Raw genomic sequence first — 24,873 nt, 5'->3', positions numbered from 1 at the left:
TCAAAATACATACAAGCCCTGCAATAATTCTCTGGGTAAAGCAGTCTTGCATCGATTTCTCTAGATTTCTGAAATAAAACCACTCCATACCAGTATCTACTTTTCTGTGAAGGTGGCAAAATATGGTTCAAAACAACAGCTCCCTAAAAGAAATTTCTCGTTTCTCCAAAAATGAGCATAGTTTTACATTAAAGGCTACTGTTCCAGCTGCTGAAATCTTCACAAAAGTCTTGGTATATCTTAGCAGTGATGTTGTATTTTCAAAACTTGGTTCAAGATACAAAGGCACACTGGGGTGGTGGGGATCATGCCTACCTTGGAAGAACCTGGTGAGAAGATAAACAGACACTGCTGGCCAGAGAGCATGTGCTGGAAGGAATGCAGAGGGGTGTTTTGTTTGATTGTCTGCGGTGGGCAACCTTTTCATTTTCAAAGATAATCCAGGGATAGCTCACAAATATAACAAATCTTTCATCTGCAGTTCACGTTTATTTTTGTCCTCTCGCTTACATTTCTTTATATATAAAATATGCACTCCTGAATTCTTCTTTTTCGAGGGGGCAGGAATGGGCTTTGAAGTTGAGGGGGAGCAGGACTGTAGAAGAAGAAGCTCATGAATTCAAAATTCCAAACAAAAATAGAGAAATTTTTTAGGAAACTTTTGGAAGACTGGAATGCTCTGATGGGGTATGGACTGCCCATTTTCATGTCTCTTGCGTGTATTCTTTAAGATATTTTGAAGGGAACAAGAACCCCCATTGAAAACAAATATCAAGATCCTCCTGCACTTGGTTCATGTACCAGTAATTCATAAAAATCATAAAATCTATCTTCTTAGAGTAACAGAGGACATGACGACATAAGTTTCCAGGAAAACAATACATATTCTGAACTTGAAGCCTTCAATTCAAGTTTAAAAAAAAAAAGGTGAGTTTACACAACAGATTGAGACAGATTTATTACTATTTATCATGGTAAATATGTATCAAAAAAACATATAAGTCTTTACCTAGTCATAATCACTCCAGAATCAAATTTATCAAATTTAGTATTAACTGCACAAAAGAAAAAAAAAATACTTTGTGATCATTTTCTCAGCTTTCAAAGTGTTCCCCAGTGATGTGTTTTATATGCTGTGTAAATTGTGTGAATAATAGTTTTGTCCTATTTGAGATGATTTAACGGCATTGACCTTAATCTCCTTCCTAGCTGTTCACTTTCATACTTATTAAGCACAATTTGAATATCCAAACCTCATATTTCAATAGCTTAAGTTAGAAAATGGGTACACTAAGTTTAAGGTTGAATGTAACGGGCTATCCTAACATATAACCTAAGTTATACTTCACCAAGTATCTCTTTCTCCAGAAAAAAACCTTGAAGAGACAGACCCCTTTCCCTTTTAGTTTATCATACTACTAGCTATTTCTAGAATTCCCTACATAGGACAGAGACCAGGTGGCTGATGATCAGTTTACATGGAAGGAACTAATATTCTCTTATAAATTTTAACTTAAAGAAAGTTACATTAAGGCTGGGGCTGGGGCTGGAGCTCAGGGGTAGAGTGCCCATTTCACACGTGTGAGGAGCTGGGTTAAATCCTCAGAACCACATAAAAATAAATAAATATATTGTGTTCAAAAAAAAAGAAAGAAAAAAGTTTCATTAGTGCTTAAGCTAAATTTGTTGACATGAAAAAGCAATTGAATTATGGACTGTATCAATCTGATTCCTTATGATCAATGTCAAAAGTTATGGGGTGAATTATGTATTTTAAGTACCACATTTTTCCAATCATCTATCATGGACACCTAATAAGGAAAAAAACAATTTATAATTCCTGTATTAAATTTTGATTTCTACAAGTATTTGAGCAAGAAAGTTTTTTTCCCTTCTAGAATAACTAAAAATATGGATTCAATAGCAATGTTTGAAACCTTCAAATATAAAGGCTTTTATATAATGGAAAACCCAGAGGATAATTAATACTGTTAGCATTATCCATTTTTCCTGATACTTTTAACCAGATCCTCCTGAATTTAAAACCAAAAATGAAAGAAAGAAAGAAAGAAAGAAAGAAAGGCAGAAAATTGACTTTTATTGAAAAGTACAGTTTGAGAAAATATCTGTGGAGATAAAGGAGATCGGAACCTATTCCTTAGAACAAAAAACTTCACATTTCCAGAGAACTGTGAAGTTCCAAAAATCCCAAGTGAGGTCTTGGTGAGATTGTCAACAAAGCTTAAACTAGATTACAAATGGGGACAAATTCCACCCATATTTGAAGCAGAAAAGGTGCTGCTATTAATGCTTTTTGATAAAATGTATACGATTTTGATGTCAAGGCTGTATATGTTCATGTGTTGGCTGCCACAGAAAAAAATCCTGAAAGACAATGTCTGCTTTTCCCTCTCTGTGCATTTGATAAGTATACTTAACACAATATGAAAATTGTTACTTTCTAGATTTGAATATTTTCATGTTAATTTCTGGTAAGAAAGCCCGGAGTATTTTCCCCAAAGGATAATTTAATATGGTATGCTTTTCCCTGCATGAATACCTGGCTCACTGTGTCTGATTACTAGGTAATACATAACCAAGAAATCTGCTAGGAAGAATAGTTGAGGCAAAATATTAAGTCTATAATTTAATGTGATTCAACATAGAAAAACAAGATGCAGAGAAGTTCACATGCAAATTCAAGAGATCGGACATGCAAAATAAATCAGGGCACAACCAAAGACGCTAAAGTCTCAGCAGAAGTTGAAGGCCACAAGAAACTGGGATGTGATAGAAAAGAGCAACATTCTAACAGAGAACATGAACATGCTCTGTAGCAATAAGCAGGGCTCTTGTGGACATGTGGATAGCTGTCCTCTCACATAGCCTCTTCTTAACAAAATCACTCTAGCCCTAACCCCAGGCCTCTGATTTCCACAGCGACAGTCCTGCTTTCCTTCATGGGGTTCGAGCCTGTATACCTCGTCACACTTCCACAATATCCTGAGGTCTCTAGAAGCAGCACACATGCAAACATACACTCAAGGATCCTGCCAGATCCGTGGCATGATGTTGGGCCAGGTTTATGTTTCTCTTGCCACAGATGCATCAGAGTTTTCAAATCAGGGCCAGGCAGTCCCCTCACTCCTTTGAGAGTTTTCCAGTCTAATGGTGGAAAAGGAAATCCATCCTCTCTCCATACAGGTGTTACAAAATAATACCCGACTATGGAACGTCACCGTGTAAATTTTGTTTTATGTCACAGAAGAGAGAGGGCCCATTTCAAAAGGGGGAAAAAAGTGAGTTTACACAACAGATTGTGACAGATTTATTACTATTTATCATGGTAAATATGTATCAAAGAAAACATATAATTCTTTACCTAACCATAATCACTCCAAAAGAAACATTTTACTATCCCCAGTTTCTCACTGTTGTACAAACACTATTGAAACAAGTTTCAGAAGTATCTCTTACAGGATAAATACTCAAAATTTTATTTGAATTTTCAAGAAGAATAACCAAGCATGGCAGAGGTCTAAAAATACAGACATCTAGAGCTACAAGAGCAAGTGTTATAGTGACTAGTACAGACTGTTTCTTGGAATCAAGTTAAAATACAGATTTTGTGTGATGGAAAGGCACAGGATCTTGCTGTAAGCAATAAGCGAACAACACATACAACAAAGCTAATATAAACTAAGTTAAACTGCTATTAGAACAGAACTGCAATATTTTTAGAGTACCAAGTCAATAGGTTTCTGAATTCTAAAATTATCCAAACTATCTTATTCTTCCTGCTCAATAAATAAATAAATAACATTTCCATGAAATTGGATTTTCTTCCTCCTCCCTGTCTTTCAAAAAAGGGCTAGTTACCAAAATATTCCATAAGGACCACTAAAACATTTAGCCAAGATAAATTCTCTATGAAGAGTTAATCCTAAATTGATGATCAAGAGCCAAAATTAAATAACACTAACCAAATTTCCAATTCCTAACTTTTATTTATTAGTAAGAAAACAAAAATAATTTTATGTTACCAAGCATATCCCAACACATCAGTAACCTATCAATTATCTTAATAGCAAAGAAAAAAAAACTAGGAAAAATTTTCTGTAAGGGCCAGTAAGTTATTGGGAAATACTTAAAAAAATTACAATGAATTAAGAAAAATTGTTGACAGTGATTAATATCCAATGCCACACCAATGTACTCCTTAGAAATTGTGTAGCTTTCTGCATAATTTTAGCACTGGAGAAAACAAAGTTAAATTTAACATGGGGCATAAATAGAATATGAAAGCTTGGTTTTCGTAGCTTTTGTACCATAGTGTTAACTGTCATTTCAGAACATTCAAAGGTCCATTTAATATATTGAATATTGTCTATACTAAGTTCAGGGCATGTTTAAAATGTAAACAGCTGTGAGGACTATATTATTTGAAGTTATCATAAAGCAATTAAAAGCTAAAATGTCATCAACATTAAGTCCAATCACTAACTTCAAGCTTAAAATAGGCTTATTAAAAAATCTTCAGGGATATTAGTCAATTTCAATACAATATAGACATTCAAAGAAAAACAATTCTGCACATTTTTAAATGACTTATTGGTAGTCCAAAATGACTATTTTATATGCCATTGGTAGTTTTATTTACACAATATTTTTCCATATTTATGGATAATTCTGAGATGCTTCTTCAACATCATCAAGTCTGTAATAATCAGCACGCAACATTTGTGTTTTTTTCTGATAAGACTTATTCTGATATATTCACTTAATAATTTTTTTGGATGAGCTGAACTGAAATCAAGTCAAATACACAGGTGTTTGTGTTAATCTAATCTTAGCACATTTGCAAAACCCATTATTTTTCTAATTTATTAAAAGTGAAATAAGACTAACATGCAAACATTGATGGGTAATAGTCTCAGAAATCTAAATATAATTTTATTTTAAAGTATATGAAGTTAGAATCAGGCCATACTTTTCCAATACTAGTACTCTACAAAATCAAGTCCAAACCTACACCCAGGAAGGAGGGACGGAAGAATGAAGGAAACAGGGAAAGAAGGGAGGATATCATCTTTTTATTTCACATAAGGAGAAAATGACTAGAAAGATATCAGTTCCCAAGAATATTAAATAAATTATCCAGGACCTAAAAAAATCTATGCTCTTATTGTGATCACAACCAACTTCTGCTGTGTTGGGCCCGGGATGCTTCAGCAGCTCCAGCCATTGCCTTTTGAAAGACCCAGAATGCTCTGGCTACAGCTGGGTGCTTCTGGTCCTCACCTGGTATGACAGACGCAAACAGCTACGAGGGCAGCTACCTTGGAAACATTTATTCCGCAACCTTTCTGGAAGATAGAGACATTCTCCCTGCACTCTGGGCTGAAACCCATGTAAATTTTTCCTAAATCCGCTCCACAAATCTCCTTTCGCATGCAAATCCATAAATCATCATAATACTGACAAAAGAATTTAACCAACACATGAAACTAATACTCATTCTCTTGAAAGCCCTATACAGGTAAAACTGCTAGAACCTCAGGCCCTGCTTTCAAGGCTCTCTTCAGAGCTTAACCTGCTGAATACCAACATGACCACCCAGTCTTCTGGGATGCTCAATCCATCACTCCAAGGTGGACCAGGTATAGCTGGACCTGCAGGTCATTCCTACCTCCTCGTCCACATTCTGGATAAACCTGCTTCTCGGGGCATGCACGGAATCACATTGACTTCTAGCTCATTCACAGCAGCACAAAACCGAACACAAAGTGAACAGTAGAGAAACAAGCAGTACTTACTGAAGATGGCAAACCTGGAGGAACTTTTCGAACTTTTTTTGTCTGTACCTCTGAAAGAAAATGAAGAGGAGGTGAGCTCTCACAGGCCCATTTTCCAAACTAAAAGACATGATCCCAGGAAGCCACTGAGACGAGACCACAATTTGTTAAATCATTCCCACAGCGCCATCGTTACCACTATCACCTTTAATTCTAGCAGAGATCAATTCTGCCTTGTTCATAAAAATAAAGATGCTGTATTTAACTTGTTACTGCTTCTTCTTCTTTTTTTTTTTTTTTTTTAAGGTTCCTTCTGTGTGTCACCAAGAGAAATCCAGAAATAAGCAGACACCAAAAAAAGTTCTCTTGCTGCTATACATTGTTAACGTTATCTATCTGCCCGGTGGGCTACTGGGGAGGGGACCACCAGCCTGACAAGCCAAATTTTAGGGGGTTTGGGGAGAAGGTGGAGTAGAAATAGGGTGAGAGGGTGGAATTTTAAAAAGAAAAATGACACTCAGGCATTCAAACAGAAGAAGACCTTACCCATGGCACTACTGTGAAGAGGCCTCCGTCGGGGGTTATTGCTAGAATACTGATAGTACTGGGAGCCAGGTTTGGTGGGCGAAAGGGTTCCTGGATTGCCCATATCCATGTCCCCTCCAAGGAGACTCTGCTAAAAGGTTAAGAAGAAGAAACAAACACATAAGTTTACTTCTTGACATTCACCACCCCTCAACTGATTGCTAGTACTATTTAGACCCAAGCAGTAGAGAAAACAGCATCTGCTGAGCTGAAACAATGACCAAAACACAAACCAAAAAGGAAAAGCAGTCTAGGAAGCCATCCCCCAGTTTACCCATTTGCATTCTTCACTTTTGAGAGGGAGGTATGATTCCCTTTAAACCACGGAGTCTTTAAATCTTTTCAGATGCCTCATGTTTTAATTTCCTATGAAAATGGCATTTCTGAAAGAGGGGTGTTTTCTTTCTCCAGACTGAGGCTCATATCTGGGGACTATTCATGCCCTTCCTTCACAAGACCAACAAGAATCTCATTTTTCGAACTTGCCCCGGCTGCGCACATTGGGACAAGTGTGCCCGATCCACACCAGTAAGAACCCTGTCCCTCTGCCCCCGCACGCCATGATCCTCCGTGAATCCCCACGGCACCCACCGACTTGAAAACACCACCTGAACCAACTTGCACCATTTTAGAAAAAGTAGGCATTCTAAGCTCACAGGAACAAATCAAAGAACTTTAGAATGCTCTCTTGAGGACTATCGGAAGCTAAACACATCCCCACAGATTAAACATTTACCTGAATACTAGAAAACTTTCACAAATATCATTAACTTATCACAGTGTGACAAATTACTACACTTTCAAAAATGATGACATCAGAAAGATTATATAATAATATCACATTTTCTAAAAGCTACATAGAAACTTACCCATAATATATAAATCGCCTGATTATACTCTGCATTGAACACATTGTTCTTTTAATTATTCTGATATGCAATAAAACAAGTGTAGATAGTACCATTTATATTAAGAACAAATTTACTGTTTAATAAAGAAATTTTAAAATTAAGTACTAAAAATCTAACTTTATCGTTACTTGTAATCAACTTTTACTGACTGAACTAATTACTGTCCTTGATAAAGTACAGAATGTGTTTTCCCTAATCTAAATTCTAATCACCATGTCACTCACAACAGACTTAGGGATGCTTCACTAACACACTATTCACATGCAAAATACTCTAAATAGGCCAATTATGACTCTGCCCCTGTTCCCTGGTTAACCCGCTGAGAACTGAAAAATTTCACAAGGCAGTCACCAACTAAAACAAAGGGTCCTTGTTTTAAATTAAGACAGTCTTTTTGATTCCTAAATAGCTCAACAAAGTGGCATGTCCTCTAGTGAAAGCAGTTGGTCAAATATGACCCATAAGCTGGAAAATCAAAAATTCAAACCTCCCCTTTCCACCGCCATATCGCTAAATATCATAGAGTCCTCTCTACTGCGAGGGGTTTTTGTGAGTGTTGGATGAGTAATATATAAAGGACTAATCAGCAGCTGACAGGCCTGCCGTCACTGCTCCCAGCGCACGACTTTTTCAAGGGGTACATAAAAAACATTATTTTAAAATAAAAACCCGAAGATGAGATATGAAAGTTGAAAGCACATACTGAGTAATCCTTGCTAGCATCTTAAGATTTACCACATAAATAGCTGGTAAAAACCGATTCTTTGCCAGATGAAAACCTGACCTCTGCATGCTCAACCACTGCCTCTTAGGAACTTCAGACAGACACTGAAATGCTGCCCCCCAGGGCAGACTGAAACGTAGAACTCACTATCACAAAGTTGTCTATCAGCTGAGAATCTAAGAGTACAACATCGATTTTTTTTTTTAAACATAAGTTTAGGAGCTTAATTCAAAAATTTAAAAATTTCAACCTGAAATTTCACACTGGGCAATTCTTATTAACAAAGTGTGTATATTTAAGTCTTCCAAAGTTTTCTTTGACATTTCCAATGAGAAAGCTTCAGATGATCTGAAGTCACAAGCTCCAGACAGTTTGGTAAATCTGAGTCTTTATTTCATTGGAAAAAGGAAGTTTGAAAATGATATTATTATTATTATCAACTTATTTTGCAGCACTGAGGATCAAATCCAGGCTTCCTGCATGCTAGGCAAGTGCTCTACACTGAATTACATCCCTAGCCCCATGGAAATTATATTATTGATAACTTTGTATTTACCAATAGTATAAGCATTGTATTATTGACAGACATTACTCTATTTCTCTACTTTTCTCTTCCCTAAATAACATACAAAGTATTCATAAAAGGGCTCAGCAAATAAGCTGAGATGCTTGCTTCTCTTTTTAATGAGCCTAACCACTGGTTAATTCCTGTTGGTCTTGGTGGCAAAGGTTTCACTCTCAGGAAAGTAAATGCATTTAACGGGTCAACCTAAAAGCAAACATGCTTGTTACCCTGGGTTTTAACAGCATTCACAATAGAGTTGTTCAAAATATAAAATGATAGCCGAAAAACAGCTAACTGGTTGTGGCTGACCTCATTGTTGTTCATTTAAAAGAAAATCATTTCATGGGCCAGTCATAAATAAATCAACTCTTGCATATGCAGCCACATGAACTGTGCACAATACAAAGACCAGATAGCCCTTCATCACACTTAGTGGCTCCTGCTAACCACCCACCCCCGGAAAAAAAAGCACATTCCTGTTTCTTTCTCTTTAAACCTGTTTGTTCCTATTTCTTTTTCACTTGGACAATAGAATCATTCTTCTAAAGCAACAAAAATAAACATTTCCTCACACTTAAGGGGATCCTAATCACCCCCTTAGGGAAAATGAAGATAAAAATATATGTGTTCTTATTGTAAAGTATACTTGTAAAATGAACAATGACCATTTACTATTGTTTGGTCTTTATGTCATACACTTAACTCTTTGTAGCCTTGAGGAGGTAAAAAAACAAAAGTTCCACTGGCTGAAAAGCCTGACTTTGTGAATTTAAAAAAGTTAATGGCATTTAATCTAAAAATGGAGAAGGCATTCATTTACATGTGAATTTACCTACATGTATCTACAGCTCTGAAGACAAGTTTATGTTTAATGAAAGTCAAGTTCGGAAGCTAAGTCTACTTTCAAAATGGGCCAATTCGTCCTTGCCTTAAATAGGATTATAAAGGCTTTAGGCTCTTCACGTTGTGCAACCTGGCTCTGCGGTTACCCTGGGTCCCAGGAGCAAGCAGACCAAGTCTGCCAGGAAACACTGGAAACAAGATGTGGCCTCTCAGAGAACTAACCTGTAAATCTTACACCCATGGGTTAGCATTTTGCTTAACTGTCTGCAATTTGATGAGACAAGCCCTTCCCCCTGTTCGCTCCTTTCATCCACAGGCAAACAATCTCAAGACCTGAAATACCCTACCCAAAGAGTAAAATACACTCACTTTTCCAACCGGCTTTCAATGTTTGAGATTCACCCCCTGCAACCCATTCTCCAGCAAAGAGCCAATTTTAGCATAGCCATTCAAAGGCCAAAGGCAGCCTTCTTTGAGGATCTGTTTCAATTAAAATTTTTGTTTGTTTTACATCAGATCTGGGCCTCAAGACTGTCCTTCTCACACTGTCTCAATCCTGCCCCTATTGCTTTTAGGGGGAGGGCATCTTAACATCCTTGATCAACCACTAAACTTTGCTTATGCAACCAGGAATGCAAACCATGAATTAAACTTGAGAAACAGAAAAGCAACATATATCTCAAATTAGATTTATAACTGAATGGTAATCAAAAATAGAACTCACTGCTTGAAGCTTAAATTATCAACTTTTTTTTTTTTCTTGTTAAACTAAAATCATCTCGCTCTGAACTATTATTTCATTTCAGTCAGCTCTTTAAATGTAATGGGTGGGTGGTTCATTTCTAAAAAGGAAGATTATATTTACCCTTAATTATAGATATGAGTGAGATCAGAGTACGATGAATGCTGCTTTGGAGGTTTAAAATTAATTCATCTAATAGGTGAATGACCTTGAATGTTAGAGTTGGGGTCTGGGATGGGGGGAAAGAAAAAAAAAAAGTGGAAGGGTTAAAAAGAAAATCTCTGGGGGAAAAAAACGTGCCCCTGGTTTTGGGGGCTTTCTCTGATTTTGCGTCACTGCCATCATGGTGTGATCAGATATCAGACACAACATCTTGGGGGGATGTTGTAGAACAGAGAAAAGCAGTCTCAGATGAAACCAGATTAAGCTCCTTTTCTGAACTATTGCCAAATGCTTGTGAGTCTAATTCATGTTTGGGTATTCTAGTACTCACACAGCTGCAATTCCATTGTTTCATCACAAACCTAAGTGATGTATAGTGGCTTTGTATGGTGAACTGACTCTAGAAAGCCAGGGATTTTTAATGTTAATATGGAAATAAATTCTGAACTAGAAAACTTATGAACACTGGATATTTGTGTAGGTACCCCCATAGAGTTTGCAGTGGGTACATGCAAAATACACAGGGAGAGAAATCACAACTTGGATTTGTTCAAAACACTTTTTTTTTTTTTTTAAATCACAACTGAGGTCATTGCTACATAGCTAATTCTGCACAGAATTGGGTTTTCAAAGACACTGCTGAATAAGATTCCTAGCAGCTATGGGGAAGTTTTTTGCAAATCCCTGTCGAATAGCTGCTGCTGAATTTGCCATTCTGACCACAGAAGGGCCATTGCTGACTTACTATAGTAGCAGGAGGGGGCGATAATTTTGCTGCTGTTGGCACTTACTCTGCAACCTAGAATATATCTTGCACCAAAGGGCAATGAAGAACACAATATTTCCACCTGTCCACTTTTGAACTTCAAAGCTCAAAACTGAAGGTGAGTCTTTGGACAGTCTTTATTCCTGATCCCTGAAGACTCTGGAAGGCACCTTTCTAGTTTATTTAGATTTCTGCCCTCTGCTTGGTTTCAACAAAAGATGACTAGGGGAAACTTGGAAAGACAAGATGGTAGAGATAACTTTCATGATCAGGGACTTAACAGACTGTCAATCTGTTGCAGGGAAATGCAAATTATTGACATTATCATTTAGCAAATAGTTTCTTTGAAGGGCTACTGGTCAGTGATTTTTTTTTTTAAATTTCTATGTTAAACGTGTAATGCACATTGTATTTCATAAAAAGTCTCAAGTTGAATTCCAGTGTACTAAGAGGAAAAGCTTAAGGTAAGCAGATGAGTTAGAACCCTAGCTCAGAGTCACACAAGCAGTGGGATTAGGGGTTAGTTACACAACTGCTCAAGACCACACTCCTCTGTAGAAAAGTCCTAGTAAAACCTGTTTTATGGAACAGTTATCAGATGAAACAACACATACAGAATGTCCAGCAGAGCTGGTGCACAGCCTCAGCCCAGGCTCCCTTCCTCTGTCCTCCACTCACATTAGAATCACTGATTATTATTTAAAAGATTCATCCAAACTGTGAACAATTGCCAGATCCTCTACTCCACTTTCAGATCAGAAGTACGCACTCTAATATGACTGAGAAGTAACTACAAACGCTGAAAAGGAGTTAAATATGGGAGTCTATGTAAACAGTGGTGGTAGTCTCAAGGCCTAGATCTACACTGGCAAAAAGAAATGACTAGCTTTCCCCCTCATATTTAATAAAGATCTCGATAATTTGAGTTTAAGTGGCCATTTTCCTGGAACTGCCACTAGGATTACTTCAGTGGCTCATTTAATTTTGCTTTTCCAGGCATGAGCAAACTGCTACTGTTAATTCAACTATATGTGAGATCAAAATTAGTTAACAATTAACCAACTCAGTATACAAAAGAAGGAATGTTCCGTATGTGATAAAATTTTATCCATTGTGATGCTAAATAAATTAAAATTTTTTTACTGCATTAACTGCTGATAAATGAAGTACAGTATAGTCCAATTTTGTATTTTTCCCCTTGCAAAGTCAATTACAGACATTTAATGAGTATATGCGTGTTTACATGATACTTATCAAGCACTTTTTTTTAATCTTTTGCTTCTCCTATGAGGTCTCTCTCTCTCTCTTTCACACACACAAACACACACACACACACACACACGTAAATCAATGAATACACTCCATAGTTTTGTTTGGGAATCTGCATAACTCACAAAGAATTAATGGACCTTGAACAAAATTATTTATTTTAGTAGTGATTATATTTTAACAAACATTAAAAAATTTGAAATACATTGTCTTTCCTTATAAAGAAACACAGCACCTTATATTTAAATGCTGTAATGTGATGCAAAGGTTGCCATGGCAACTATTACTTAATGTATAACACAGTAATAGTCAAGTAAAAACTCATGCATTTTGGTATGAAAATTACAACTGCCCAAGGGCTGGCAAGATTTATGCATTCACCTATTTGACTACTTCTCAAATTAAAAAAAAAATACATTATTTATTGTATACTCTAAAGTGAGAAGGGTTTGCTGTGGCTTCTGAAAATCCATTCTGGAATCCCAGGTCATTTATTACATATTAAAAAGGGGATTATATTTGTTGTTGGGAAGGGAGAAATTTAGCAAAGGAAAACATTAAAGCAATCAGAAATCTAGAATAAAACTGGATTTGAGGAAATCTTAGGTAAACAATACAGAATTTAAGACACCCACCTTCCTGTCAGTACAAGCTTCTTCTCAGTTCAGGAAGTTCATTTAATATATAATTCAATAAATAGTGATTTGAAATCGTATAGCCACTGCTTGCCTTAAAATGTTTTCCTTCAGCAATTTTGTGCCAAAGTAAAAATAGAACAATTTGAATACACCCTGTTAATGTACCAGGAAATTAGCACCAACTCTCCCATAAACATAAACATGTGGCTATTATAAACGTGCTAGGAAGTATATTTGGCCATGTTACTATTTAAATAAAACAAAGGAATATCAAACTGTCACATGTCAGTCTTCATCATGCTGGGTGGGAAAAGTTGCATTTCAAGGTTATTGTAAATGTCTGCCCCTCTGGGGAAGAAGCCATAAAAACTATTTTTATGGGACTGTCCTCTCTGGGAACAGGGACGAGGGTCTCCTTAAGGCTGCTTTCCCAGCACCTCATCGAGGTGCTCAACTCTCATCTAATGGCCCACTTTATAAGATATCACACTAAAATAAAGGGTACCAAGGTCTTCACCCATATGTATGGTGACAAGCTTACACAGGATGTGAGGAAATTCAGACCCCGTGGATGGTGGGAAAGGTATGTGGCGTCTTCCCTCATCCCGAAACCCTGACCATCCTTCAGGAGCCAGGCACAGCCTCCTGATCCACGTGCATTCACTCTTCACCTCCCAACATTCTTTTTCTTAATGTGTAGCTCATCAAGAATGTGTGGCATGTGGCCAAACTAGGTTACAGGCTGGTTGGAAGAGGAAATGACATCATTCGTGTTGTAACTCAAGGCAGTGCCTAGCAGAGAGCGTTGTCATGGCAAAGGCTCACTAAATATGGAAGTGAATGCAGAACTATTGCTGCCGATCAAACCAAGGACTTAAATGAACTGCTGTGCTCTCATTATTTTAGCCTCAATCCCTTCCTTTAGCCATTCCAATTGCTGTTGCTGCTAATACTAATAGCCACGGTAGCAGGAGCAGTGGCCAGAGTCATAATGTGGAGATGGAGGAGGACGAGTGTGACTCCAGGGGCCAGGGAAGTGGGTGTAGTCACAGCTACAACTACCTGAATGAGTGCTGAGTGTCAGGACAAGGACAGGCACTTTACCTACAAGCAAGGCAGCTGCTCCAGGCAGATGGGGCCATTTAGAGTGGTTATGTGACCTGGCTGAGGCCAGGAGGCTGGCAGGCAGAGGAGCCAGTCAGACTTGACTTTGATGTCCATGCTTATTGTCTACTCCACCCCCCACTCCTCCCTCTATTTGTGCACTTGATTTTTATACCCCATCCCACCGTCTGAGCGTCACCCGGAATTGCCTGTTCTCATTGGTGCATCTTAACATCCACTAAAAGCTCATCCCTGCAGAGTGTGGGTGGATACAGCTCAGCATTACAGCAAGTGCTGAGCATGTGTGAGGCCCTGGGTTCAACCTCCCTCATCAAAAATAAATAAATAAATAAATAAATATTGGGCGGGGAGGAAAAAAAGGACAAGTTCATCCCTGACATTGCCTGCAGAGGAGCAAATCAAACTCATGAGAATAGGGCAGGCCTGGGTGTGTGTGCCACTTACCCCTGGGACAACCTGGACCATCTAACATTGGTAGCTTCAGGCTCCTTGCCTGGGAAATGATGGTATGTTGACTCCCACCCACTGTGAACATCGACTTAGAGAATATAAGTGCTTTGCAAAGTTCCTAGTACTTACTGAGCATTTATAACTGGATAAGAAGTAATCATTGTACTTGTTATAAAATATCTTATGATAGATTAATGCATTAATCTAAGACTGCAAGTTTGAAATAACTAGTAAGATGTATTCCACATTAGTAATACATGCATGTATTATGTACATTTGCCACAGGCCAGGGAAGGCCAGGCTGAGGAGCAACATGCCCTCCCCACAGCTGAATCCTATTCTTGCGCCTGAAAGCTCCCACTGCCTCGACTCCTCTCTCCACAGCCTCCTGTTCCTTCCATCTAATCTTGATTTCCACAGTGTGTCAATCATCTTCTCTAATGAGGTTCAAACTATTGTTCTTCTCTCTGTGATCATTCCTTAGGATTATTTCTTCCCCACTCCAGTTATCTCTCATTTCAGTCCTCTTCTTCCCTTCTAGACTTTCTCTTCCACTTGATGTGAAAATCTCATCGGTGGCAACATTCATCACCCTGTGCGGAGAGTCCCTGTTTATGCGTCTGATTTCTCCCTTCTGATCTGTGGGTCCCTCAGGGGCAGAAAGTGAGCTCCGTCATCTTTGCGTCCCTGGCATCTGGCAGTGTGGGGCCTTGGTTCACTGTATGCCCTCTGTAAATGCCAAGTGGCTGAGTTAATTAACTGTGGAAGATGCTTACACGATTTCCACTGCTACTGTCATGAAGATGGCTTCTCCATCTTCGTCCCAGTAGACGCCCAACTCCTGCACCTCTAATGTTCAGTGAATCTCGTCCTCGGCTCGTCTCCTTTCACCCCACAAATGCTTCATGTAAAAAACTAAAATCTGACTCCTCATGTGCCAAAGGCTCAACACATCTTTTCCCACAAAACTTCTGCTTTCAACTTATTCCCTCAGCCCTTTAAGAGATATCTGAACCGTCAGCATTTGTAAAGTCTAAGAAGGAATTAGTTGGACGCTTATCTGAACACAGGTGTGAAGGTCTAACCTTTGTTTTAATCTATGATTCGTTTGACTAAAAAATGGTTAAATGTCCCTAAGTATCCTGGTTGTTCAAGGGTTCTTCACTCACCCCAAAGCCAGGTTTTGGAGAGAATCTGAACAGCTGGGGAAACAGGCACCCTTGGGAGGAAGAGACTTCACCATCCACACATCCACACACCTCCAACAGAGAAGGCTCCGGCAGAGAGGAACAAAGGCCATCGAGAGAAAGCCATGTGCTAGGAGCCTGCGAGGAATATTAGTCTAAGGAGCTCAGCATAGGAAACAGACTAGGAAGAGTTCAAGCACGGGCTAAGAAACTGTTAGGGCCTTCTTGACATCACACCCAGCACTTAGATTCTACTTTCTTAACTACTGACACCAGATTGGCTTTGATAAAATCAAAACCACCGAGATGCCACAGAAGACAGAATCAAGACAATCATGACAACAGTAAGTACACTTAGACATCCTGGTGGGACTGCAAATCACTGCAACCACTCTGGAAAGTAATATGGAGATGGCTCAGAAAACTAGGAAGGAAACCACTATTTGACCCAATTATTTCACTCCTGGGTTTAAACCTGAAGGACTTGAAAACAGCATACTGCTACAGTGTCGCAGTCACATCAATGTTTATAGCAGCTCGATTCACAATAGCTAAGCTATGGAACCAACCTACATGCCCATCAACAGAAGAATGGAAAGAAAAGGTGGTATATATACACAATGGAATGTTACTCAGCCATAAAAAAGTATGACTTTATGACATTTGCCGGAAAATGGATGGATATATAGACCACTATGCTAAGCGAATTAAGCCAATCCCCAAAAAACAATGGTCAAATGTTCTCTCTGGTATGTGAATGCTAACACACACAACAAAGCAGGGGCAGATAGAAGTTCAGTAGATGAGACAGAGGGGAGTGAGGGGAAGGTAGCGGGACAGGACCAGGAAAGACAGTGGAATGGATCTCACTGCATTTTCCTACGTTCACATGTAAATACACCACAGTGGATCTCCACATCATGTTCAACCATCAGACTGGGATCCTAATTAGAAAAAGATGTACTCCATGTTTGTATCTCTATGTCAAAATATACCCTACTGTCATATATAACTAAAAAGAAAAAAGAAAAAAAAAACCTGAGCTCCAAAATAACACAAAGTTTTAGGACATTTGTTCCTATGGAGGGAAATGGCCTAAATCTTTCTTAGGAGACTTTTTTTTTGGGGGGTGGAGGCAGGTACAGGGGATAATCTCAGGGGTACTCAACCACGGAGCCACATCCCCAGCCCTATTTTGTATTTTATTTAAAGACAGAGTCTCACTGAGTTGCTTAGTGCCTTGCTTTTGCTGAGGCTGGCCTTGAACTTGCCATCCTCCTGCCTCAGCCTCCTGAGCTGCTGGGATGACAGGTGTGTGCCACAGCACCAGGCCAGAGACGGCTTTCTAAAGCCCAGAGCTGCCCTTGTTCCCTCCAGCTCACCAACACTGAGCCCCACTCCATGCCCACAGCCAGGCTCGCCCCAGGGCTCCTGTCAGTCCTGAAAGGAGTGAAGTCCTTGAAGCTGCCCGGGGCACCTGTCATTAGCCCACAGTGATCCCAAGCTCTAGGGACATGGAGGCTCCTCACACACACCTCAACGTGGCCGAAGAACAGTCCAGGCCAGACGGAAGGACCTGTGTTTCTGCTGCCCTCCCTGCTCTCTGGAGCCTTGGCACCTTTACACAGGCTGAGTTCTCTCCCTGGAGGCCCTTTCTCCCCAGGCCACGTGAGACAAGCCACTTCCAAACAAGGGTGATGAGCAGACCCCATGTCACCCTCTTGGCTGCTCCCTCCCCAGCACACCTTCTCATGCTGGAACCGCCCCCCCCCCCAATCGCCTTCTCTCTTCTACCCTCCAACCACAGTCAGCTTCAGAGCTCCTGAAAAGGAATGCTGACCCTGACCTCTGAGCGCCACTGCCCTCCCCCCTGGAGCATCAGCCATCCCTCTCTGGAAACCCCATTCAGAACGCGCCCATGTCACGTGGTCTTTCCTCTGGAGAGCAACTGGCCTCCAGTTATTGCGTTTACTGGACGTCCATGCACCCAACTTTAGGAAGCAGCCTCAACGCTGTGTGCTAAAGATGATACTAAAACCAGGGGCAGACAGGTAACTTTATTAAAAAAAATAAATAAATAAAAGCTAAAACAAGACTGCAGATTTTAACTTTCCTTAGAGAATATTCTGGAGCATTTATATCTATAAATACTCTTCTTTTCTCTCTAAGGATGTAGGACAGGTATATTTTTATTATGTGTTCCCATAATACCTCATTATAAATATATTTAGATATCGAGCATGTGGCACTGACTTGCTCAACTAGTTCAGAAGCCAGTTTAACAGAAAAAATTTAAAAAAAAAAAAAAAGGATTCAGCAGAATAAACACTTCCAAAAGACGGAAATAATCTTGTGTATCAATTTTTAAAAGAATCAGATACTTTAATTTTTCACACAAATATTCCCCAGAAAAGTACTTGCATAAAAGTAATCTGAGGACTCAAAATTTAACTTCAGACTTTTAAGGCAAAGCCAAACCAATCTCAAATAGAGGAAAAATGAGTGTGTATTGCACAGGAGGAGAACACATTTCTAAAATGATTCTGAAGCTTATCTGGAAAATTAAACAATAATAGTTAAGATCTTTCAGATGAATTTTAGTTGGGAAACTATACAATTTATACCATGTATGTAATATATATACTTACATATATTAAAATAAATTAAAACCATACAGAAGTGGTGCCAAAACAGGAAGTATCAGAGAGATTGATGGTAGAAATGTCACATAAAAATCAACAAGGAAATGATAAATTGTTCAATAAATGGTACCAAAAGTTTGTTCATCGTTTGTGGGGGGGGGAATTGAATTTTATGCTTCATGCTTTCTGCCAAAATATGTTTATATGTAGAAGTTAAAATGTAAAAGCAAGAAAACAAAATGTAAGCAAAAAAATATTTAATTTTAAGGTAGAGATCTTTGTTAGCTATGACATTAGATCTATAAAATTAGAGGAACACATTGAACCCATGGCTACCTACTTGTTTTCAAACCATTATTCACCTCATTGGGGGGGGGGGAGTTGGGAAAAACCTTTGCAACAAATACTTCAAAGGAAAGATTAATACCCTTAATAAATAAAAAGCTCTTAGACTGCAATAAGAATAAAATCAAACAGAATGATGAAGAATATAAACTATTCCTTTCAAAAAGAAGGAATTTGAAATTTGGCCATAAATACAGGAAAATCTGTTTGGCAAGTTAAAAATAACACAAATTTCAAACTGCCAGTGAGGAAGTTCACTTCCATAGATGGCTAAGAGGAATGTAATCTGGTATAAACTTGCTGGATGGCAATTTAAATGTACAGCAAAATTATTCTTAGTTTTTGATGATACTGGGGGAATGAACCAGGAGTGTGCTGCCTATGAGCCACATCCCCCCAGCCCTTTTTAAATTTTGAGATGGGGTCCCAGCCAGTTGCCCAGGTGGACCTCTAACTTGCTATCCTCCCAAGTAGTAGGTGGGGTTACAGGCATGTGCGTAGCCCTACAAAAAAAATTTTAAAAGGACATGCCCTTTGATTTAGAAATTTCAACTTTACAATTTTACCCTAAGGATAAAACCAGGCAAATATACAAAAACATATGCACAGATATCCATGACAACTCTTTATGATTGTGACAATTTAGAAACACCTACAGTAGTTCTGTTAAATAAATGAATGAACATGAAATAATGTGATAAATTTACATGGAATGAAAAAGCCTGTCTTTGAAAGGACCACTTAAGGTCTCTTCTTCTAAGAGCGTCTGCAGGTTTAACCTCTCTTCCACCATCAATCAAATCATGATGTTTCATAGACTCTTTCATACTCTGGCAAATTCTCTGGCTTACGTTTGTTAAAAGTAACAGTCTTGAGGAACTTCACAGAGCAGAGTTCTGCAAGGTAACTTCAGACAGTAGGAAAAGGCAAAATAAAGATGATCTTCATTTCAAAAATAATTCTTGAGCTTTAGTTACAGCATGATAAAGACCAATCGGATTGTATCTGTGCAGGCACCACTCATGTGAGAGCAGCGAGGGGAGATGATCAGATACCCAAGGGCTTTCTATAGAATGTACTGCAAACAAGCTTTTTTGAAGTAGATATAAAATGGACAGAACTACTTTGTGCATTTAAAAAAAAAAAAACAGGGAAGTTAAATTAACTTTCAATATGCAGTCTATGCCACTATTTATAATTTACTAATGCACACAATAAGGGCTGGGATTCGCTGATATGTAGATTTCCCCAAAGCTGAGCCTCAATTCCGGTTGTAGCTTATTTCCTTATTGCTTTTCTACCAGCATGGTTCCCTGTAGGAGCACTGGATAGATGCCCACATTGTGTGGGTGACAATGACTTCAGAGCACATGGGGGGATGCAGAGGTGAAGCCACTTTCTAACACTCCTCCTGGGCAACAGCACACCTTGTCCAGAGCACATCCCTCTTTCAACTAAGCAGGTTTGGGGAGCCAACAGGCTGAAAGTCTAAGAAAGCTTATTTCTAAAATTGTTTTCAAAAAGGTTTCTTAAGACTTCTTTATATTTCTCTGTGTGCTGTGAATGAAAAGGAAGTCATTTCTCTGATGGGCTTAGAAAACTGCTAAGAGTGATATTTATTTGTTATTTGATGGTTTTTTTTTCTTTTTCAGAGAAAGGTAAATATTTATTTATTTGTTCATTTGAAGGTCCATAATCTCTTCTTCTCAATCCTGGTACTCCAGGAGCTCTGAATACTTTTTGTAGTATTATGACCAAACCTGAGCTGAACTGATATGAGGATATCTATCATTTTTTAAAATAATCTTAGTGTGACTATTCACATGATTAGCTACAGAAATTATAATCTATTTAATTGCCTGATGATGCTTCCAACTCCACTGTGAGTTCCATAGTACATGTTATATGCACCATATTAACTTCCTAAAATGCAAATAATTGCTAAATTCTGAAATACCATGACCCCAGGATTCCCAATAAGGGACTGTGGCTTATAAAAGTCTTTTGTGCTTAAGGCACGATATAAAAAGAAAATTTATGAGTCATCTTTTAATTACTTCTGGAGATATCCTCAATGCCTAAGTACTTAAAGATCCCTGAGAATATCTGTACTTGACCTGCTTATGTTAGTGCTTGAACATGTCCAGTTTACCAAATCTAGGCCTCCAAGGGAGACAGTGCCGTCCTCTGCAGTTTGCCACATGTTCATTTTATATTTGCTGGTGAGCAGTTTCATATTTAGGCCTCTTCATCATACCTGTTAAAATTTTTGATTTTAATTTGTTTTGATTTTGGTAAAATGCTAAACTGGACACTTAATTTCACTGCTCTTTGAAGAAAGTTCTATGTAGCTCAAATAAGGAGTGAGTCAACCACTCAGATTTCACTTGGGTGGTACAAAGATCTCCCGCCATCAGGACCCAACATGATGTTTGCTCTCACATGGAGGTTCCATATTTAAGGAATTGTGCATATACTATCCCAATCCAAACCTATCCTCCATTCTCCTTCCTCCTTTCACAAACATAGACAATTGTCATTTCCATTCCTTTGCCTGAATGGCCAATACTGAATAAGAAGATGGAGGAAACTAATGACAACTTTTTCACAGTCCAACCAAGTTTCGGGTTCCTTTTTTTGGTAGCACTGTCCCTAATGCAAATAATACATTTGGAGAATATGGAAATTTCTTTAACAAACACTTATCATGTTCCAGGAACTGTGCAAAACACTGAGGACAAATTACAGTACAATGTACATTTATGGATGTGCATGAAAACATAAACAAGATAGTGCAGTTTCAACACTTTCCTCTTCTGGTAAGGCAGCTAAAGTCTGTAAGACATCCCATACGTTCGGACAGAAGACATATGTAAAATACAACAACAAAAATTGCTATAAAATATGCAAAAGGAATGGTGTACAGGTGATTAACCCCCACGTAAGAAGATTTTAGGAGAAAAATTTCATTGAATTAATTTGTGACTAATTTACAACCACCAACCAAAAAACCATAGATTCTAAAACCAACAAGCTACAAATGAGAATTTTTATAACTGAGAGATCCAATGGGCAGCACATGAATTCACTGATCAACTTAAGCATTGTGAACAATGATGACCAGCTATGATCTGTCTCTTGATGTGAAGCAAAATGATGTGTTCAAGATCAAAGAAGGAGGAGGCTGCCGGCAGCACCATCATCACCTTCATCTCATGAATCCTCTAGGTCCACCTATTCATTTACAGGAAATGTGGAGAAGAGAACAGCATGCTGAAAGACAAGAAAGCAACCAGCCCAATCCAAAAAGTGGGACATTCTACAGGAAAATTACCCCAGTTTTGATATTTAAAAGGGAGAGGAAGATAGGGAAAGCTGTGAATTTTTAAAAAACTTAAGAGCCATGATGATCAAATGCCATGTCCAGTCTGTGACATGCTAACTGTCAAAACACACTTGGAGGACAATTGGAGAGAGTCCCAGGATGCTGTTGAATTACTGAGTCTTCCTAGCTGTGGGAACAGCACTGTGGCATGAGGAGTAAAGGAGAGAGTTTATTTTTTAAAGATGCTATTGAAATATTCATAGGTGAAATAATATGCTATCTTGGCTTTGCTTTAAAAATATCAGAAACAAACTGGAGAATATGTTATATAAAAGACTGAGAAAATGTTATGATCTCCTGGAACTGACAACTGGGGACCTGGTAGACAGAGCCTATCAGAGTCCTCTCAATTTGTCATGTATCTGATAAGGTCTGTAATAAAAAAGTTCAAAAAGGTTAACGGGTCAATAAAACAAATTCCATCTATTTTTAAGCTTAGACCGAGGCCAAGACTCAGAATGCCTTCCTCACACCAGCATTAGACTGAAGAGCTGCAGAATTCCTCTAAGATATATATTCTGTACGCTTTCTCAACAGTAGCAAAATTAAAAAAAAAAACTGGCATAGAGACACAGACCTCGAACACATGAGAATAAAGGTCAAGACGATAGCAGGGAAAGAATCAGAAGTCCCACCTGATCTGAGGACCAGGTCCCAAATGTGTCCTCTTGCCCCTGTACCACAATGCCCCTTTCCTTTCCTTTCTAAGATGCATGAATGGCTGAGGTCCATGAACAACCTCTGGTGACACAGAGTCCTCAACAGGAAATACACACTCCCTGCAGGCACGAGAGACAGCCAGCCTGGAGAGCTCTCTGAGAGCCCACGCTGCCTACACACCTGCACAGAGCTCACTGGGGAATCTAAAAATATTTAAATACTCTAATTTTGGCATAAAGGTAAAAAAAAATATGTGGGGGGAGGGGAGCAAAATAGCAGCAGCTGGATTTTTTTAAGCTCACATAAATAAAATATGTATTCATTAAATGTTTATAAAAGTCAAAATTCAGCCACTTACTAAACTGGGTTATTTGGCTACTGCTCAAACATCAGCCTGTCAATCTGCAGAAAAGGGCTGTGCGTTTTCAGCTTTCAATTAAAAAGTGCACATCAAAGTTTTTGTAGGCACCCCACAGTGGATCAAAGGGAAGCTACTGTTCCCTCTCCCACTGAACTCAGGTCCCAACCTGGCCACCTCATCCTGGTAGCCCTCCAGAGGTGGGGTACCCCATTATTCAAGGAGTAGTTTCGCCCACAACAGTGCATGCTGACCCCCAATCTCAACTTTAGTTTAAAAAGAGGGGAACATGCTCTCAACTACACAAACGGAAAAGAACTCATGTGGACACCTGAGCCATCCTCCTTCAAGAGACCTGCTGAAGACCCTAACAAAACAGTGGGTCATCCATTTAGTATATTAGCCTGATACTTTGTTCCAGGACCTATTCACTTGGAATCAGTAGGCATTAAGGTTTGAATTGGGGCAGGTAATGTCACAATGTTTCAACTCCGGCAAAAGTCTAAGAAAGGAAATACTTTCTCCCCAAATTCATATATAGCATACAGAAAAACATTCACAGACTATATATAAAGAAAACAGTTTTATGCATAACCCCTGAATATTTATATTCCTTCCCTTCCCTTTTCTGTTCTGTGTTCATGATTTCCCTACCTGGAAACAGGTCCTTAGTTAACATTTTGTCTGACCCACACACCTCTGAGCTAACCTCTTCTTTCCGCAAGTTGGTACATTATATTCTTTTCTATGGAGACATTCTTGTCCCCTTCTTTACACCCTGAGGCCCCACCTCAGTAGACTGCTGAGCTGTAAATTTTGGGAGGCAGTTGTCATTAGCACAACATGCACACTGTGGCCTAAAATCCTTGCTTAGGAAAATGATCCTCACGATAAGTGGCCTCCTTCTTCAGTTATGGATACCTGATCTCAGTGAGGAAAGCACGTTCTGAGAATGTGAGTCAGATGAAAGGAGAGGTGTGAATAATCCAGATGAGGCAGCCAAAGAGCCATTAAGAGTCTTGCCTTTAGGGGGAGTCAGAAGGACTAGGGCCCAAGACTTCAGGCAGGTTATTGAAGTCCCCTTAGTCTCCCCTTCAGCTGAGGGTTGGAGATGACAACTGTACCTTTCCAAAGGAGCCTAGAGAAATAACAAAATCATGCCTGTGGGGACTTGTTGCTTGTAGGACCCAAGACACCATATTATAGGGAAGGAGCACTCTAGTGAGAGTAGAGAAACCCTCTGTTAATTTACTCATTGTTTTTAAGTGCTCACCAGGAGAGGGGGGCACCACGGGCCAGGCTGGGAGCACTGCAGTGGCCCAGGCCTACCACTATGGCAGGGCCAGCAGTAAGGGCAACACTTTAGCCCTTCTCAACGGGGCAACACAGAGACTCGTCTTCCATGTGCCCTGTACCTAGCCCAGGCCTCAAGCATGAGGTGCTAGATCCACCCTATGGCACGGTTATTATTCTACTCTGCTGGACCTACCTACCTGCCTCCATCTCAGCTGGGAGGTGCTAGAGAATTGCTTACATATAGTAATCAGTACAAATTGAGCCAATGGTTTAACAAAACAAATGAAACAATAAATTAACACCTCTTAACTTCTCAGTTTTCTCATTTGTAAAATAAAAATAATATCAGTCTTCCCTCTCTTTCAAAGTACTGTATTTAAATGCACTTAGAATATATAAGGTTCTATGTAGAGAAGCTAGTATGG

The 24,873-nt window shown here is 39.0% G+C and overlaps 1 protein-coding gene across 17 annotated transcripts in view; it reads right to left on the bottom strand.

Moving 5' to 3' along the window:
- Tcf4 (transcription factor 4) overlaps positions 1 to 24,873 on the bottom strand; it is a 346,839-nt gene that overhangs the window by 117,397 nt on the left and 204,569 nt on the right. For 12 of the 17 annotated variants that reach the window (XM_077792343.1, XM_077792352.1, XM_077792344.1 and 9 more), the window contains 2 exons: positions 6,342 to 6,471; positions 5,817 to 5,866 (listed from right to left, as the gene is read on the bottom strand). The exons of 2 other annotated variants lie outside the window; for them this stretch is intronic. In XM_077792343.1, coding sequence (XP_077648469.1) covers positions 5,817 to 5,866; positions 6,342 to 6,471 — 180 coding nt within the window. The remainder of the gene's footprint in view (positions 1 to 5,816; positions 5,867 to 6,341; positions 6,472 to 24,873) is intronic. 3 more of the 17 variants (XM_077792345.1, XM_077792348.1, XM_077792356.1) reach the window with 1 other exon arrangement.

This window comes from Urocitellus parryii, chromosome 13 (assembly GCF_045843805.1).
Source record: "Urocitellus parryii isolate mUroPar1 chromosome 13, mUroPar1.hap1, whole genome shotgun sequence".
Classification (NCBI taxonomy): Eukaryota; Metazoa; Chordata; class Mammalia; order Rodentia; family Sciuridae; genus Urocitellus; species Urocitellus parryii.
The sequence above is the reverse complement of the archived record's forward strand: the minus strand, read 5'-3'. Positions and strand labels throughout refer to the sequence as shown.